At 46.1% G+C, this 16,379-nt stretch overlaps 1 protein-coding gene across 1 annotated transcript; it reads right to left on the bottom strand.

Moving 5' to 3' along the window:
* Positions 1-264: 264 nt before the first annotated feature.
* Positions 265-14,271, bottom strand: CYSLTR2 (cysteinyl leukotriene receptor 2). The gene is made up of 2 exons (XM_054188849.1): positions 12,878-14,271; positions 265-3,504 (listed from the first exon to the last, which is right to left on the bottom strand). The coding sequence occupies exon 2, from the start codon at positions 3,476-3,478 to the stop codon at positions 2,546-2,548; it is 933 nt and encodes a 310-aa protein (XP_054044824.1). The 5' UTR covers positions 3,479-3,504; positions 12,878-14,271; the 3' UTR covers positions 265-2,545.
* Positions 14,272-16,379: the final 2,108 nt, after the last annotated feature.

The following is a 16,379-nucleotide window of genomic DNA, read 5'->3' on the forward strand; positions in this document are numbered from 1 at the left end:
TGAATCCTTTTGCAAGTAAATCATAATTTAAAAAAAATCTGTTATTTTATCTACACCCCAGATTTTGGCTGATGATCCCCACTATTTTGCTGGTGAAGCGAAGGCGGCAGCAGAACGCTCTCCCACCTCCAAAGACATTTCTGTCTCATGAAATGACGGCCCACTTACAGAAACTCAATATCTGTTTCTTGGTCTTTCTCCCCCTGCGCTCTGAGGAGATTCCTTGTTAGCTGTGCAATCAATAAAAAACATATCTTCAGCAACTAGTAAATCTAGTTTATTAAAACATGTTTGACGGTTAATTCAATTGCTAACAAAGTTATAGCACGGTCAATAAAAAATAAAAAAAAGTGACCTCTTAAGTGAGGTACATATATTATCAAGATGCAAAATTACCTGGTAATAGTGTGCATTTGAATGGATACAGACAAAAACATGTTAGTGAGATTAGAGTGTGGCAAATTTTTTCCCATTCCCTTGTAGCATTTAAGGTGTACGGTATCTTGTCAGAGGCTCCAAGATTGTCACTTGTCCCTGCTGAGGTCTACTCCTGAAAGGGAAATACTGTGGAAAAAGAGTATGCCCCCTTCCTTCCAATTATTTGTCCACTATCCCTCTGCACAGGCTAGCATCTCGATCCCATTCCATTGCGAACCAGTGGTAACATTCCCTTTTCCTTCAATAACATGGGACCAAGCACTGCAGGAGTTCACATGGCATCCTTAGGTCAGCTCTCAGGTATGCCGCTGAGTTACTGAAATAAGGATTTGGAGCATGAACTTTAGCGAAGACTTATGATAAAACTCTGTGCTTGCGTCAAAGGCAGCATAAAGTGACTGAAATAGAAAGGCTCTGCAATTGAACATAACCCCTAGATAGCCAAGAAAAAAGTTACTTTCCCAGTGATTTACCAAGTACGTTTCCACCTGACCAGCAATGATTTGTTTTCTGCATATTTCAGACAGAGCTGAAAATAGCTAGCTGCAGTTATTTTTGTTTGGGAGCAATAACGTTCAGTTTATAGAGCGCTTTCTCCAAAAAAAGTTCAGAGCATTGAGGAAGCATCTCACTGACAGAAACCTTCCTTTGGGGTGGATTTCACAGGGAGGGAAGGCTTTCAGCATTTTTGCTTGTTTTCATGCGAGACGGGCTGTTTTCCTGCAAAACATGACAAAACTTCTTGTCTTCTTTTAATTCAAAAATGAGGTAATTAAAAACTAAATCTCAATGTGGTCAAACTGAATTTGGAGCCTGTTTTCACTTAACTGCAAGAGGTCTGATTTCTAGGAAATATATTTTGGAAAATATTCGGGGACTTAAAAATGTAGGCAGCCATTTGGTGAGGTTTTCCAAAGAACACATAGGTGTAGCTCCCCGTTGCTTTCTAAAACAGCCCTCCCCCTCCTCTGCTGCCCGTCTTTCCTCCTGTTCCTGGCTTAGTGCTTCCCTGCGTTTGATGGCAGGGAGTTCAAAACAACTGGAAGTTAATCCTATGAAAAAAAGGGACCAGTTTCCTCCTCGGAGCAGGCAGGAGGTGAGGGATTAGGGATGCCTTTGGCAGCAGGTTGCTGTCAGACTGGTTTACCTGCGCCGAGGAAACAGCTCCCGAGCTCCCCATTTGGAGAAAATAATTTTAAAAGTTTGTCTTTTGATCCCTGCATGGGAACTGAGCTGCCTAACCTTGGCTTTCAGAACTGAGCGTAAAAACAAGTGCTGCAATGACCTCGAAGGAGTCGGCGCACACGCGAAGAGCTGCAGGATGCTACGTGGTCCCGCATCCTGCCCTCGCTGCCAGCAGTCATCTTACTCATAGCCCTCCATGCCGACGCCGCTTACTTGAAATCATTATCTCATTTGACAATCAGTGAAACGTTAAGCAAAAATACCTCAGTGGCTGCCTCAGAGTGGAAAATTTAGAAATGTTGTTAATGTCTTCTGAGCAGCCTGAGCCGGTGCCGGGTCCTGTTTGGCTCTCTGTCCGCTTTGTAAGTCAGCCTCAGCAGAAAGTATCAGTGATGCTTTACATTTCTGTTACGTGCAGACCTTTGGCCAGTGTTTGCAAAAGGAGCTGACGGGGTGCTATGAAGCTGTTGGGTATCACAGCGTCTGAACCACACGCCTCTGCACACACAGGGAAATGGGGCACAGAGAGGTTCAGCCGCAGACAGTGCGGTGGTCAGGGGAGCAGTTTCCCTTCAAGCCGCTCGTTGAGTATTGTGAAGTGAAATAAATGGACTCTAATAGCAAGGTAGATCCCTTTCAATCCCTTGTCCTGGGGAGGATGAACACTAGTGGTATATCTACACTGCTAAATAGAAGAGGACCAAAGACGGCACCCAGGCACCTGATCTCTGATCATCCTGCCTCAGTTTTGGCCATCCCCAACAACCTCTTTCCAAGACACTTTTGCTCTAGAGATTCCTGGCACTGAGCGGCATGGCTGCAGGCTGGCTTAGACCACACAGCCTCTGCCGTTGAACAGTAGGAACCCAGTCTAGATGTCCCGTCGCCACCATATATATATCATTTTGCAGTTCTGCCTCAGCTACCTGCGGTACAAACTTCTGATTCTGGCTTTGAAATTTTCAGCAGCGAAGTAATAAAGGACGGGATCGAGGCAGCTGTTCATGGCAGCAAGGCAGAGAGTGACCACCAGCGCCTTGTGCACGGGCAGGTTGGCCTGGCTGCAGCTGCTGTGCATCAGGTGGACAGTTCGCAGTACGTGATACGGCAGGAAACAGAGGAGGAAGAGGATGAGAGTGATGATGATGGCTGACAGCGCCTTCTTGTGACAGACCGCCTTCTTGTGCTGCGGAGTCCTGGACTTGAGCAACGCTTTGATTGCAAAGACGTAGCAGACAATAATTGTGCAAAACGGCAGAATGAAGCCCACGATGAGGACAAAGCTGTTCATCATCAGGAGCCTGTGCGTGTTGGAGGGGTGGAGATCCAAGCACTTGTCTGGGTCTCTGTACCCAGCGATCTCCTTGCATAACAGAGGGCTGGAGGCTGCCAGCACGAAGACCCATATGGCCGCGCATATTATCTTGGCATACCTCATGTTGGTTACTTTCCAGCTCCTGAATGGGTAGACGATGGCTATGAAACGAACCACGCTGAGCACGGTGAGAAAATAAATGCTGCAGTACATGTTCACGTACAAGGTGTAAGTCATGATCCTGCAGACGATATCACCAAAAACCCAATGTGACCCCAGCAGGAAATAGGTGGCCCGAAAGGGCAAAGTGCTCACAAACATGAGATCCGAAACAGCCAAGTTCTGCATGTAAATGTTTACTGAGGTCTTCCTCTGCGAAGGCTGGAAGAAAACATAAATGGAGAGGCCATTTCCAACAGCACCCAGGAAGAAGACAGAGAGATACACAATGGGATAAATGGCTTGCTTGAAGCTGTCAATCGAACATTTGAAGGAGCTGTTAGTGAAGTTGGCACCTGGCGCCATCTCGGAAATGTTCATAGTCTGGAGCCAGGCTCTCCGTCTTTCTGCCAAAGTAAAAAGAAGTGGTTTGAGTGCTGAGTTGCAGGCCGGGCAGGGAGTTCAGCAATTGGAGACTATTTTGCTGAGGGCAGAAATTGCAAGATGCAGAGGGCAGCGGAAAGTAAAGATTCGTTAATGAGTAATTGCTTGTGATGTCCCAGTAGATACACATCACATCTCAAGGCATAAAGCCCCAAATAATCTCTAAACAGTTTCTGTATTACAGCAGCTGATTGTTGTCTCCATCTATGAAAGTGATGCCTTTTAAAGATGAGTGCTATGTGTACGTTTTAATGGTAATTCTCTGATCTTCACTGTGCAAAACAAGTCAACTTACTGTCAGCCGTTTTGTAGCAGGGAAGTTTTGAGCCCCAGTTACCTACCATGGGAACATCAAAACCTGATCACAAAAGAAATCACTCTCCACTGGTAAGTCTGCATTTCAAATTAGGATGAAAAGCCAAAAGAAATGAGTTTGCCAACTGGAACTGGTGAAATTTTTCTGGTACATTGGCTACTGTTGGCAGCGTGTCACTGAACTTTCCCGAGCAATACCAGAGTTATATTGATATACCTCAGAACCTACAAATTAAGGATGTTTTGACCTTAAACACTGCATAAATACTGTGCTAATTATGCATAATTCCTTTTTTGACTCCTTCCTCCTTACACTGTATTTCTCCTTCCCTTTAAGTTTCTGATGCCTTTCTGTCTCTTTTTCTTGGGCCTTTGCTTCATTTACCACTTTCTCAAGTTTTTTTGTGCTCAACTGCTCTGCATCAGGCAGTCGTCTACACGCACTGCAGCTTCCAGGGCAGCCCACGTTTGCAGCCCTAATGGAAATGGCCCATGAGAAAATGGGCTGTGTTCACAGAGAGTGACATTTTTCCTCCTATGAGGCTATAATTCAATCAAATCAAAACCACTCATCACTAAAACACTCTAAATAATATTTTTTTTCTCATTAGTTTCTATTTCCTTGCTGAACTCCTGATTTCGTCTCTCAGCTGACCTGCAGCTAGTAGCATTTTGAAAGGAAGGTTTCAGTATTGTTGCTTGTCTAATAGTGGCAAGCAATTCCCTCTCTGCCAACATATTCTAGAGATGGAGCATGGAAGATTCTAGCCTAAACCCCAGAACTACATGGCATTTCTAGATGCACAAAAAAGAAGCTTTTAATTTGCCCCAGTGAGAATAATAATGAGTCGACGGTATGTGACTGCATCTTATCTCTTATTCTGGACCTACTGGCTTCATGATTTGCAAATAATTCACTCACACAGGTGCCATCTCCCTAGGAGGAAATGTAGGCTCTAGATTCGGGTGCTCTGGACTTGCACTTACCCAGTGCAGTATTCCCAGTGTGCTGTAAACGTGAACTAATTTGCAAACCCAAGCCACGGTGTGGGAGCCTGAGCTATGTTCACAGCAGCCCATGGTATCTTCAGGGCGGTGTCTCAGAGTCCATCTAGATCCCTTAATATGGCAACAAGATGTGCCCCAGCAGTTGCTTTTTATTCAGCCCCACGGTGACAGGGAGCGTGGGAAGCGTGATTCCCAGGCTGTGTTCCCAAGGAGCAGGATTTTCCCCCCCGTGCTGAGACATGGGAGCGTGGTGGCTTGGGGAAGGGGGACATTTGCTCACATTGATGTCATACCCATCCCTGCAGTGCCTGAAATTATCGCTGTAAAAAATAAAGAGAATACTACCTATTGAGCTTAGGAGCAGTGCAGACTGGCAGCGGGCAAACTCAAGGTTCAGCAAAGCCCCAGACTCAGTAAAAGCGTGTTCCTATAGGAAATCTCCTCCTTGTTTGAGATCCTCTTCCCTCGTGGAGGGGAGAGACAAGGTATACTTCCTAACATTAAGTCTTTTGCAATCTGAGGAGGCTTTGGTTTTCTGTACAAAGCGACTGTCTGACATGTAAGTTTTCTGCATGGGATCAAGAACCAGCTTTTCTCCGGATTGAAGCTGATCTCCCCATTTTGCAGAGAAACATGGCAGCCTAAGGTACTGCAAAGAGAAGAGCGCTTTTGGCTGTGTTTTGCTATGGCCCAATCATTGCCTTTAGAAACCATAAACCACAAGAAAATACCAATGCCTGTTGAAGCATTCCTTCCACCAAACACTCCTCTGTGAAACCTGTGCGTTAGAGGAGTCAAACGAGGACAAAGAACTTGGAGCCTGGGCAAATTGAAAGCCTGCTGAGCACCGTAAGTGATGGTTTGTGGCCCTACGTTATCTGCTGAAGGACAGGATTGGGGCAATGGAAATTCAGTTGATGAGAACCCCTGCGTCCCTGAACCCTAGGGAGAACACTACGAGCACAGAGGCTGAGGCACTTTGCTCAGGCTCTTCACATGAGGTTATCAAGCTAATAACTGCCACTAAAGCTATTTTGTCCTCCTCATTTCTCCTGACAGCTAGAGACCTTTAGGAAACTAGATGTGCACGTGTAATTGAGAAAACTCAGCATCCATGGGCCTGGCAAGAAAGCCAATGCTCAGACTCCTCTCCAAATTATCCGAACAAAATGATCAAGCTGTAATGGGATGTCTAAGAGAAAAAGGCTGGAGACCAGCCACCCGAAAGCTGTTAACCACCATGGTGCCTGCCCTCAGTTGAGGCAGGAACAACCTGTGCGATTGTCATAGGTAGATGCTCCTATTAGTTGTGTTTTAACACACGGATGGATGTAGAAAGGAAGGTGCAGTGAAATATATATTTCACACAGGACTATCTCAAGCAACCACCGAGAAGGAGAGAATTTTACCTCTCCTTGAAGCCAAGAGCTGTTTGTTAGCCAGCTAAAGTGAGAAAATGGCTTATAGACAAACAGAAAGAATGGCATATCTAAGGACAGGCAATAAACTTTGTTTTCAGCAAGAGTGTCCAGACAGTCTCCTGGATCAAAAACAGGTTGGGTTTTGGGTGAGAGACTGGACCTATAGGGTCCCACAAAAGACTTCAGAAGGGAGATTGGCAGTAAGATCCAATAGCCCTCTGAGAAAAAAGAGGAGAGAAAGGGACAATCTGAAATGGGAATCTCTCCTAAGTGGTACTGCAAGACTTCTCTGATGGAAACTCAGGAGATTTTTTTCTATGTATGAGTTTCCTTGATGGAAGCTATCGAGTAGAAGCAGCTGACACATGCCCTGAGGCTCTGACAACCACACTGGCAGGAGAGAGAGAGCACATCAGCTAAGCAAGAAAAAAGGAGGCTTTTCTGAAATAACTGCTGCATAAGTAGATTAGACATAGAGTTTTGGTGGGGTTTTTTCTTTTCTTTACCTTTGTGAAATCTTTCAGAAACATTTACAGCTTAATTAGTATGGATTTTATGAATAAATACTTACCTTTTATTACAAATTACATATATTATAAATTACGTATATGTGTTACGAATAAATATTTTACCTTTTGTCTTAGCCTGGCTTGAGTGTGATTTAAGGGAAGGGGATAACAGAAAGACATTCCTTGCCTAAGGTGAATCTAATACCCTCAAGAAATGAATGGATGCGCAATCCAGGGGGGGAACTGATAGAGCAAAAGTAAGAGGAGATTTGTTTAATTGGAGGAGATACTAAAATAATAACCAGATTTTAAGCTCAGGCTGCAGGTAGTGGTCTAGCAGCAAAGTGGGGGCTACCCCACAAACTGCCCAGCATGTGACGTGTATGGCGGCTGCCTGCCTGGGGCAGATTTTGTGCATGTGTGTGCACAGCAAGGGGCTGGGGACAGGGAGGGACGAGGCTGGCTCTCTTGAGGCAAGAGTGGCTCAGCAGGAGCAGGACAGAAGCAGGTCCACCGAGGAAGCAGACCTGATGAGAAGTCTGTGCAGATTGCTCGGGGATGCAGGAGAGGAGCCGGTGGTGGCTGTGGTCATTGGGTCACCAGTGTGGTTATTGTGGGCATTAGGGAGGAAGGTGGGATCTTTGGGGCTCAGCTACAGGGCAAGAGAGAAGGTCAGGTCGGACCAAGTGCTTCAGTGCATGGATGAGGCAGCAGAGAGGAGAAATCTAGGTATGTAAGGAACTGAGGGATCTTTTGGGATAAAGGCAAGCGATACAGAAATGAGAGACTGCACCATACCCAGAGTGGATCCAGGCTGCCAGCACTGCAGACTGAAAGGTTTGCAGAGGAGTATTCAATTAGAAGCAACAGGGGAGCTGACAGGCACAGGAGGGCAAGAGGGCTGGATTGACAAGAACTGCAAGGACAGTGGACTCACATCCAGTGCACCTCTGACAAGGCCAGGAGGTAAATAAAGCCCAGCTGCAATAACTAGGGAAGGCAAATCCAACTGCCTGCAAATCCAATCGGCTGGCATGTGCTATCTCGAGTGAGTGATCAAAAGCAAATCTTACAGCAAATTCTGCACTGATGCTGAAAGCCAAAAATGAGACAGAGGAGCTGGAAGGCTTGGCATGAGACAGCAACCCTGGTGCAAGGGGAACCTGAGAGACCTGCGGGAGAGAGGATAATCAATGGGAGCCTGTGTTGCCATGCTACCAGCTTTATGGTAATGATAGTGTAGGATGCACAGGTGGAGGAGTGGCGCTGTGCATGAAGGACTATATAACTTGTAACAACATAAAAATACTATGGCTAAAGAAAAGGACTACAGAGTCCTTCTAGGCAGACATCCCACACACTAATAATAAAAATATAGCACTAGGAATGCACTAACAAACTCCTCATCATGACGATGACAGTCATCAGAAAATGTTAATTGTGGGTAGGAAGCTGAAAGCAGGTAGCAGTAGCAGGAGATTTTGGGTGCCGTTATAAAGACGCGATGCTGCAGCAGATATAATGCCCATATACAACAAATGCCTGATTCCTAGAATAATTTGTCCTGCAAACAAATCCACAACACAAGATTCTATTCTGCATTTGATCTTTAGTGCTGCGCAGGTCCTAGTTCAAGCAGGTTCTGGTGGATGGAACCCTGTATTGGCCATCACAGTAGAGCTAGGTTCAGCAGTGTTGTGGGACAGAGAAACAATCCCAGAAGGAAGAAGCCTACATAATTTCGGGGCTGTTTAGAAAAAAAAAAAAAAGAAAATTCAACAAAACCTGTGTTAGAAGTCTACATTCCAAAAGAAACAGACATTTTAATAAATATTGAGCCCCGTGTCTATCAGTAGAACAGTTGACAAGACTATTATAGGAAAAAGATCACCATTTAGAAAGCAGAAGGCTTGTCCAAATGGGGAGAACAGGAAAACCTGTATCATGGCAGATCAAATATGGAGAGGAAACCAACAGCGTTAAAAAAAAAAAAACATGAAAAGCACCTAGTAAAGGATGCTCAGGCCGATTGTGAGTTTTGTAAACCCACTGAAAGACGACAGACTGCTAGGGAATTGGTAGGGCTGCTAGATGGCAAACGATGTCTTAGGGACATAGGCCATAGGAGAGAAACTCAGTGAATTCACTCTTCCCCACCAAAGATGTTGGGGTATTTTCATTTACGGATGGCCTCACTCAAAGACTTGTGGTCAATGCCTCGATGACCAAGTGGAAACCAGTGATGAGTGGCGTTCCTCAGGGGTCAGTACTGGGACCAGTGCTGTTAAACATCTTTGTTGGCAACATGGACAGTGGGATTGAGTGCACCCTCAGCAAGTTTGCCAATGACACCAAGTTGTGTGGCGCAGTCGACACACTGGAGGGAAGGGATGCCATCCAGAGGGGCCTGAGCAGGCTTGAGAGGTGGGCCCGTACGAACCCCATGAAGTTCAACCAGCCCTAATGCAAGGTCCTGCACCTGGGTCATGGCAATCCCAAGCACAAATACAGGCTGGGCATAGAATAGCTTGAGAGCAGGCCTGAGGAGAAGGACTTCGGGGTGTTGGTTGATGAGAAGCTCAACATGAGCAGGCAATGTGCGCTTGCAGCCCAGAAAGCCAGCCGCATCCTGGGCTGCATCAAAAGAATCATGGCCAGCAGGTCAAGGGAGGTGATTCTCTACCTCTCTCTACTCTGCTCTGGTGAGATCCCACCTGGAGTATTGTGTCCAGCTCTGGAGTCCTCAGCACAGGAAGGACATGGACCTGTTGGAATGGGTCTAGAGGAGGTCCATGAAGATGATCAGAGGGCTGGAGCACCTCTCCTACGAAAAAATGCTAAGAAAGTTGGGGTTGTTCAGCCTGGAGAAAAGAAGGCTTCACGGAAAAGAGCAGCCTTATAACCTGAAGGGAGTCTACAGGAGAGATGGGGAGGGCCTCTATGAGAGTGTGGAGTGATAGGACGAGGAGTAACAGTTTTAAACTGTTAAAGGAGGAGAGATTTAGATTAGATATCAGGAAGAAATTCTTTACTGTGAGGGTGGTGGGGCACTGGAACAGGTTGCCCAGAGAAGCTGTGGATGCCCCATCCCTGGAAATGTTCAAGGCCAGGCTGGATGGGGCTTTGAGCCCTGGTCTAGTGGGAGGTGTCCCTGCCCAAGGCAGGGGATTGGAACTAGATGATCTTTAAGGTCCCTTCCAACTCTAACCATTCTATGATTCTATGATTCATGCCTGATGCAGCAAACAGATCATAGGAGCCAGCTCCACTCAACGGATGTGTGCAGGAAATATTAAACCGACCAGATAAGTGAGAGGCTGATAAGTGATCAGGACCAGATGGCATTCATATAAGTATCCAGAAGGATCTCAAACGTGAGACTACCAGCCAAGGCACGTAACCCACCATTACAATCAGGTGCTGTGCCAGGGGACTGGCACATCACCAGCACAATTCTCATCTACAAGGAAGGCTTGAGAGGTCAGCTCGAGGGCAATGAGTCAGTCATCTTGGTGCTGGGAGCTACTGACTGCTGAGACCAATTTACACCTCTGGTACATTGTGGAGGGTCTGTAATGAAGAACGAAGGTGCTGCGCTTGTTGAAACACCGTGCTGCTGAGAAAGAGTCTTCTGAAAAGGGACATCCTGCCCCACTCACCTGCTGAAGGGCTGTGAGGATGTTGGATGAAGAGGGCCCAGTGGTCATTTTATATGTACACATTTATACAGTTGCATTTGTCAAAGCCATTAACAAAGCTCTGCACCAAGGGTTTCTGAAGGAACAAAGTTGCCAGAGAGCTGGAAGACATGTTCTTTTGTGGTCTGAAAGCAGGCGGAAGGGTAAGAAACAAAAAGTGTGGCGCTTAATGAGTCAGCAATGGGGTCCTCTGGTGTTTGGTACTCAGACCAGATTATTCAATACCTTTATCAATAACCTGGAGAAGACAGTTATCCAAGTTGTCATGCTGAAAGGGTGGCAGGTGAGCGTTAGTGTATTTTAATGTAAGGTGATGCATGATGGGAAAAATAATCTAAACCATGCCTACATGATATGAACTTGAAAATGGCTGTTACATTCACAAAGGGCAATTGGCATTGGCGTCATTGACCATTTACTGAAATCATTTCTGCATTAGCTGCAGCAGCAGAAGCAACCAAAAATGTCAGCAACGTGACGGGCATCATCAAGAAGGTTATGGAGAACAAACCTTGTATGAAACCTCCGTGCATCTCCATGGTGAGCAGTTCTGGGCTCTACATCCAAAAAAGAGGTTATGAAACTAGAGAAGGTGCAGAGAGGGGCAATTGAAATGATCAAGGAGACACAGCGAGGACTAAAAAGCCTGGGAGTCCTTGGTATGGATAGCAGGAGACTGAAGAAAGATGTGGTCAAGGTTTACAGAGTCAGGAAGGTGGTGGATAGTGTGGATGCACACTGTTATTCATAGGGTCCCGCGGTACTAGGACGTGGGGTGCTCAGCAGAATTGTTGGGAGTCTGTTTTCAAACAGATAAGAGAGGGCGCCCCTCTAAGCAGCGAGGAGCGGGCAGCGCTGGGAGCTTGTTGCCACTGCAGGCAGTGAGGGCAGGCAGCATCAGCAGGCTCAAAACAGGATGGGACAAAGGCAAGGACAATAAACGGGAAACAAAAGACCGGGTAGGGATGCACCGCCCAGTGCCTATGGACAGCAGTCAGGAAGCTGTGGAAATGCAAGGGGAAAACACTCTGGAAGGTGATCAGGCAGGTTATCAGGCTCTCATGTTGTCTCTAACCAGCCTCTCCTACTGCTACTATCAGAGATTGAATACCGGGCTAGATGGACAGCCAGCACATTTCTTACAGTCACAATTTGCTCCTGATTCCTGGCAGTGTAACAACCACAGCTGACTTGACTGCATTACCCCAGACTCTTGCTGGTGAAGTGAGACCGATTCCTGTAGTGACATTAATACAGAGCTTCCATCCTTTATGTCAAAAAGCTGTTACTGGGAAAGCGGGAGCAGTCAGCAGCCCTGGGCTACCCCCAGTTCTAGTGGAGAGCTAAACCAAGAGCAGGAGATCAAGCCATCCAACATCCCAGCAGAGAGTGGGACCAATTTCTATGCCGTGCCTGGACAGAAGGACATGCTCCTTTTGGAGAGGTGTGGTGGAGGGGTGCTGCTGCTAAAGGGGTGAATATGAAACCTCTACTGTCTCTAAAGGCGTAAACACGAAGCTCTCAATTTCCAAACTGCTGATCTCAGATTTGTTGCTTTGAAACACTCTGTTCACTATCACATGAGGACCTATCAAGGAACCTGTTTTTAAGAACATGTCCGCATATACAAATCTAAATAGGGAAATCAGGCTGTTCATTCAAAATGCAGCTCTCTCCTATGTTAATCGATCAATATATAGATCCTCTTACAGGCCAAGGAAAAGAGACGCTCTCTGCATTTATCACAATAACCCTTCGTCTGAAGAGGACCCCAGACACCACAGTCTCATGTTCATTACCCAAATAGGAAGGCAGTTATGATATCGCTGCCATGTAGGAGATTACTTGCATTTGCCACTGCACTTCTGAGAAAAACAGAAACTCTCAAGTTTTTTTAAAGTTCCCATTGGCTTTTTTTCTAGTACTCACTTTGTGTTTCAGGAGCAGCGTTACTGATAGTAAATGTAACAGAATGTAATATTTAGAATTAACACTGAATTCATCAAAGCATGGCATTTTATTAACCTTCCTACATGCACAATAATTAAAAAAAATGAAGTCTGACATTTAACAACTTTTATTTTAAATGTTTGCCATAAACCAAATATATATATTTTTTATCTAGTTAAAAAACTAGACTCAATCAAACCCACAACTTCATTGTTATCCTCCATCTGGAAAACATTCTTAGTTACATAAATCCACCTTTTTTCTGCCAAAAAAAATTCTCAAAACTGGCTTTGTCACAGAGAAGTTTAGTCAACGATCACAGCTTCTGGCAAATAAAAAGCTTACTGCAAGTAACAAGAAGTATAAGTGGGTTGTATTTTATTTCTTGCAACTATTTTTATCTAAATCAGAAAAAGCAAACAAATCTCATCTTACCTCAGCTCGTGTGCCTTCTGGTGTGTTCAGTATTTCCTTCTTCTTCTTGCTGTTGCTCACAACTTTCAGTTTTGTTTGTTAGTAGAAATGAAAAACAGAAAAACTTGATGGAAAACCCAAGTGCTATTTATGCAGAAGCCACAGAAAAGCACTGAGTAGTAGGAAAGGGAGGTAAGTCCTGATTAAAAGACCTTACATCTTCTTAAAAGAGAAATGTTCTCAGCTCAAGGAGTGGTGCTAGCAATCACATGGCAATCTTTCATAATTTTCACCCAATGAAAGAGGCTCTGCAGCTACGTGGTATGCTGGGAAGCTTTCTGGATTTCTGTATTTGGGTCCACGCTCCTACATATGTTCTTTCAATAATCGGAGTTGCTCAAAATATTAGAGATCTCCGTATAAGCTTCACATGGATTGTTAGAGATGTAGTTCTTGGAATTATGGAGAGGGCACGCGCTGGGGTTATTTCCCAGGCTTTTCATGCAGAAATCACAGGAAGAACAAAACTGTAAGCAAGCTGCTGAGAACTGATGTGTAACCTCATTCAGCTCACAGTCCAAGGCTGAGTTTACAGAGCTGAGGGACTAATTTTCCTTGAATTTTGATAAGAATGGAACACACAGCTCTGCTAGGCCATGAGCAAGTGGCTGCAATGAATTCTTCACTGCCCCTTAACGTTTTAGCACTTCTCGGTGGAGCAACGCTGACTGCACAGGCAGGTATCTACACGTACTATAGGTATAAGAGCTTGGCTATTCCTCTTCTGTGCTGTCAGCACATGCAGGCAGACCAGATGCACTCAAGTGCTCTCTGGCTGCTGTGTCGTATTTCATATCGGCAGCTGGTTAGAAGACCACACAGGGCTGCTTATCACAGCTGAGAGGACGGGGAGTCTCCCAAAAAGCCTTCTCACCACCCACATTTATAGTTGTCTCTGCCCCAAAATGCTTTGGATAATCGTGTTTGTAGTCTCTCCTCCGTTGGCCACCTGTGCCTGATTCTCACTTATCGCAAGGGCTCTTCACTCTGATTGTAGTCCTGGACTTGAAATAGTCCTCTGGGTGTGCTCCCCATGCAGGGTCACGCTGGCAGCGTGCAGTGGCTGTGAAGGCTGATGTCGCCAGAGATCACAAATGCCTATGACCAGGGAGGACGCATGTACAGCAGCAAGCAGCTCCGTGGGGTTTTTTTTTAGCATGAGGCTGAAAAAGGGCATGGAAAACCAGCTTAGCTAGTAACTCGTCTAACACTTTCAGTCTCCGGGGTGAGCACAAAATCCATGAGTGATGTTTTTGAACATTTATCAGCATTCACGTTGACAGTGCAAAGTAAGCTTAAAAAGCTCCCCGATAGAGATCCACGCCAAGTGAATTTTCAAGGAGCAGTGTGATGGGGAATTAGGACGCTTCTGAGACCACTCCACTGGTGCCTAACTCAGACATTGCCAACTCTCGTGGCACCTAAGGCCGTGGATAGGTGTCTTTTTCCAGCTCTGGTTGCTCTGGCTGCTTCGGTTACCATCCCAACAGTTTCCCTATCTGCCTGCAGAGCAGCTCTTGTGTGTGTCCCTAACCCCGTTCGGTCACTGAGGCATTGTAGACACCTGAAAGAGGAGGTCTCTGCTCACCCAGTCTACGCAGACTGAAGCAGTGTAGAAATGACCCCATGGGCAGCTTCGTGGGCGGATGAGCCCTTTGGGAGGAAGCCATGACGTGCAGCAAAGAGCAGCACGGGGTGCGACCGCTTCAGCCAGTGCGACCACAGCCAGAGGACAGCTATGGCCTCGTCATTCGCTCAGGAGATGCCCCGGTAACTGGGACTGCATCTTATCTGCAACTGGCAGAGACTAATTTAGGCATTGCAGTAACAGCCTGATGACATCTCCATCACATGGCACGTGGAGATAATCACTCTGGGACTGATAGGCAGGCTGTTCTCAGATACACAAGGTCAGAGACCAAAACATGCGGAAAAGTTAGACATCGATCACATTTTATTTTCCTGAATGTGTTTTGAGAACATCTCTTTCACCATATGATAGGGTTATCTTCATTGCCCGGGTAATTTCCCACATTCACTTTCTTAAACACCCCACTTGCTGGAGATTACTGTTTCCTCCATTTTATAAAGAAATTCTGTATTTTGCTTTTAGCCTGGTTTTGAATAAGTGGGGTTGGCTGCCAACTCACCCGGCACCTGACGAGCTAGATCCGGAGTGACTGCTTGGGATTTTTTAGAAACAGTCGCTGGATGACTCAGCTTCCGAGGGGAGTTTATTACATTTCTTACTAATAAAAACTTCAGTAATTCTGAAGAAGGCATCTCAGAATATCAAGAAGGATCAAAGACTTTCATCACAAGACGCTGTGCACATACCACACATTCAGCAGTTAATGGCCTACATTGTTTCTGAATATTTAGTCCCATAAAATGCACAGAAGTCCAGGATGTGGCAGAGTGCAAACCACCCCTCTGGGCTGCAGCTACTCTCCGTCCTGCCTCCGTTTCTGTTCCCCTTTGTATTTCTGGCTCCATGACAGCTCAGTTTCAAGATGGAAAAGCCAGAGGGGTGACTCATCCTTTTTCTTCCCCTTCCTCACAAACCCACCTCCCTTCCAGCCCTGCGCAGGGGCATTGCCTGCAGAGGAGGTCTCCAGCCCATGATGGAGAGCAAAGCCACTGCTGCAGGCTCTGAATCTTCGTTGCGTGAAGAAGCTGAACTTCAGGCCTGAAATAAGCACTCCAGCCCAGGTAGAAGCAAAAATTTAGACTCTCCTTTCCCCGTTCAGCATTTTCTAATAGGCTAGTTGAAGTGTTCTCGTGGGCTGAGCGCTACCTGGTGGGAGCACCGGTTGAGGATCCTGTCTCCTACACTGCCTGTATAGGGCACCTTGAACATCCCAAACACATATCATGCTGTCACCTGCTCCACAGGGCCAGGCCTCCGTCCACAGCTGTACAATGTCACCCTAAAGTTAGGTGGGCTTCTGCCTGAAGACGGTCTATTTTCTCGTGCATCCCTCTGTTGTTGCAGTCTCACCAGGCGGTTTGTCATCCACTTCGCACCATAGCAGAGGGGGCCAAAAGCTGCCTGAAACCAACCCAGGTCTTCATGCAGGAGTGCAACCCAACAGACTTGTGCAAGCTCATCAGATCATGGGGCATGGATACGTTTTCACACCAGCTCGGGTAGCTCGGCAGCCCCACGGCCATGGGGACTGTGCATGGAAACATGGCAACCCACATGAAGGAATCAGCATATTTTTCCAGTTGCTCAGTCAATGTTTTGCTGTTTGCAGGCACGAACTTCCAGTGGCAGAGTTTCACTTTTTTCACGCCAAGAGATTTTTGGTAAAAATGGATCTGTCAAACAAACAGAAGGGATTACCTCCACCGAAGATTTTAGCGCTGCATGTCTTCAACACGGCAGCTTAGCCTACTAACACGTATCTATTTCCAGTGACTGAAATTATAAAGCCTACATTCATTTTCTGTGCAACCC

Source organism: Rissa tridactyla, chromosome 1 (genome assembly GCF_028500815.1).
Source record: "Rissa tridactyla isolate bRisTri1 chromosome 1, bRisTri1.patW.cur.20221130, whole genome shotgun sequence".
In the NCBI taxonomy this organism is placed as follows: domain Eukaryota; kingdom Metazoa; phylum Chordata; class Aves; order Charadriiformes; family Laridae; genus Rissa; species Rissa tridactyla.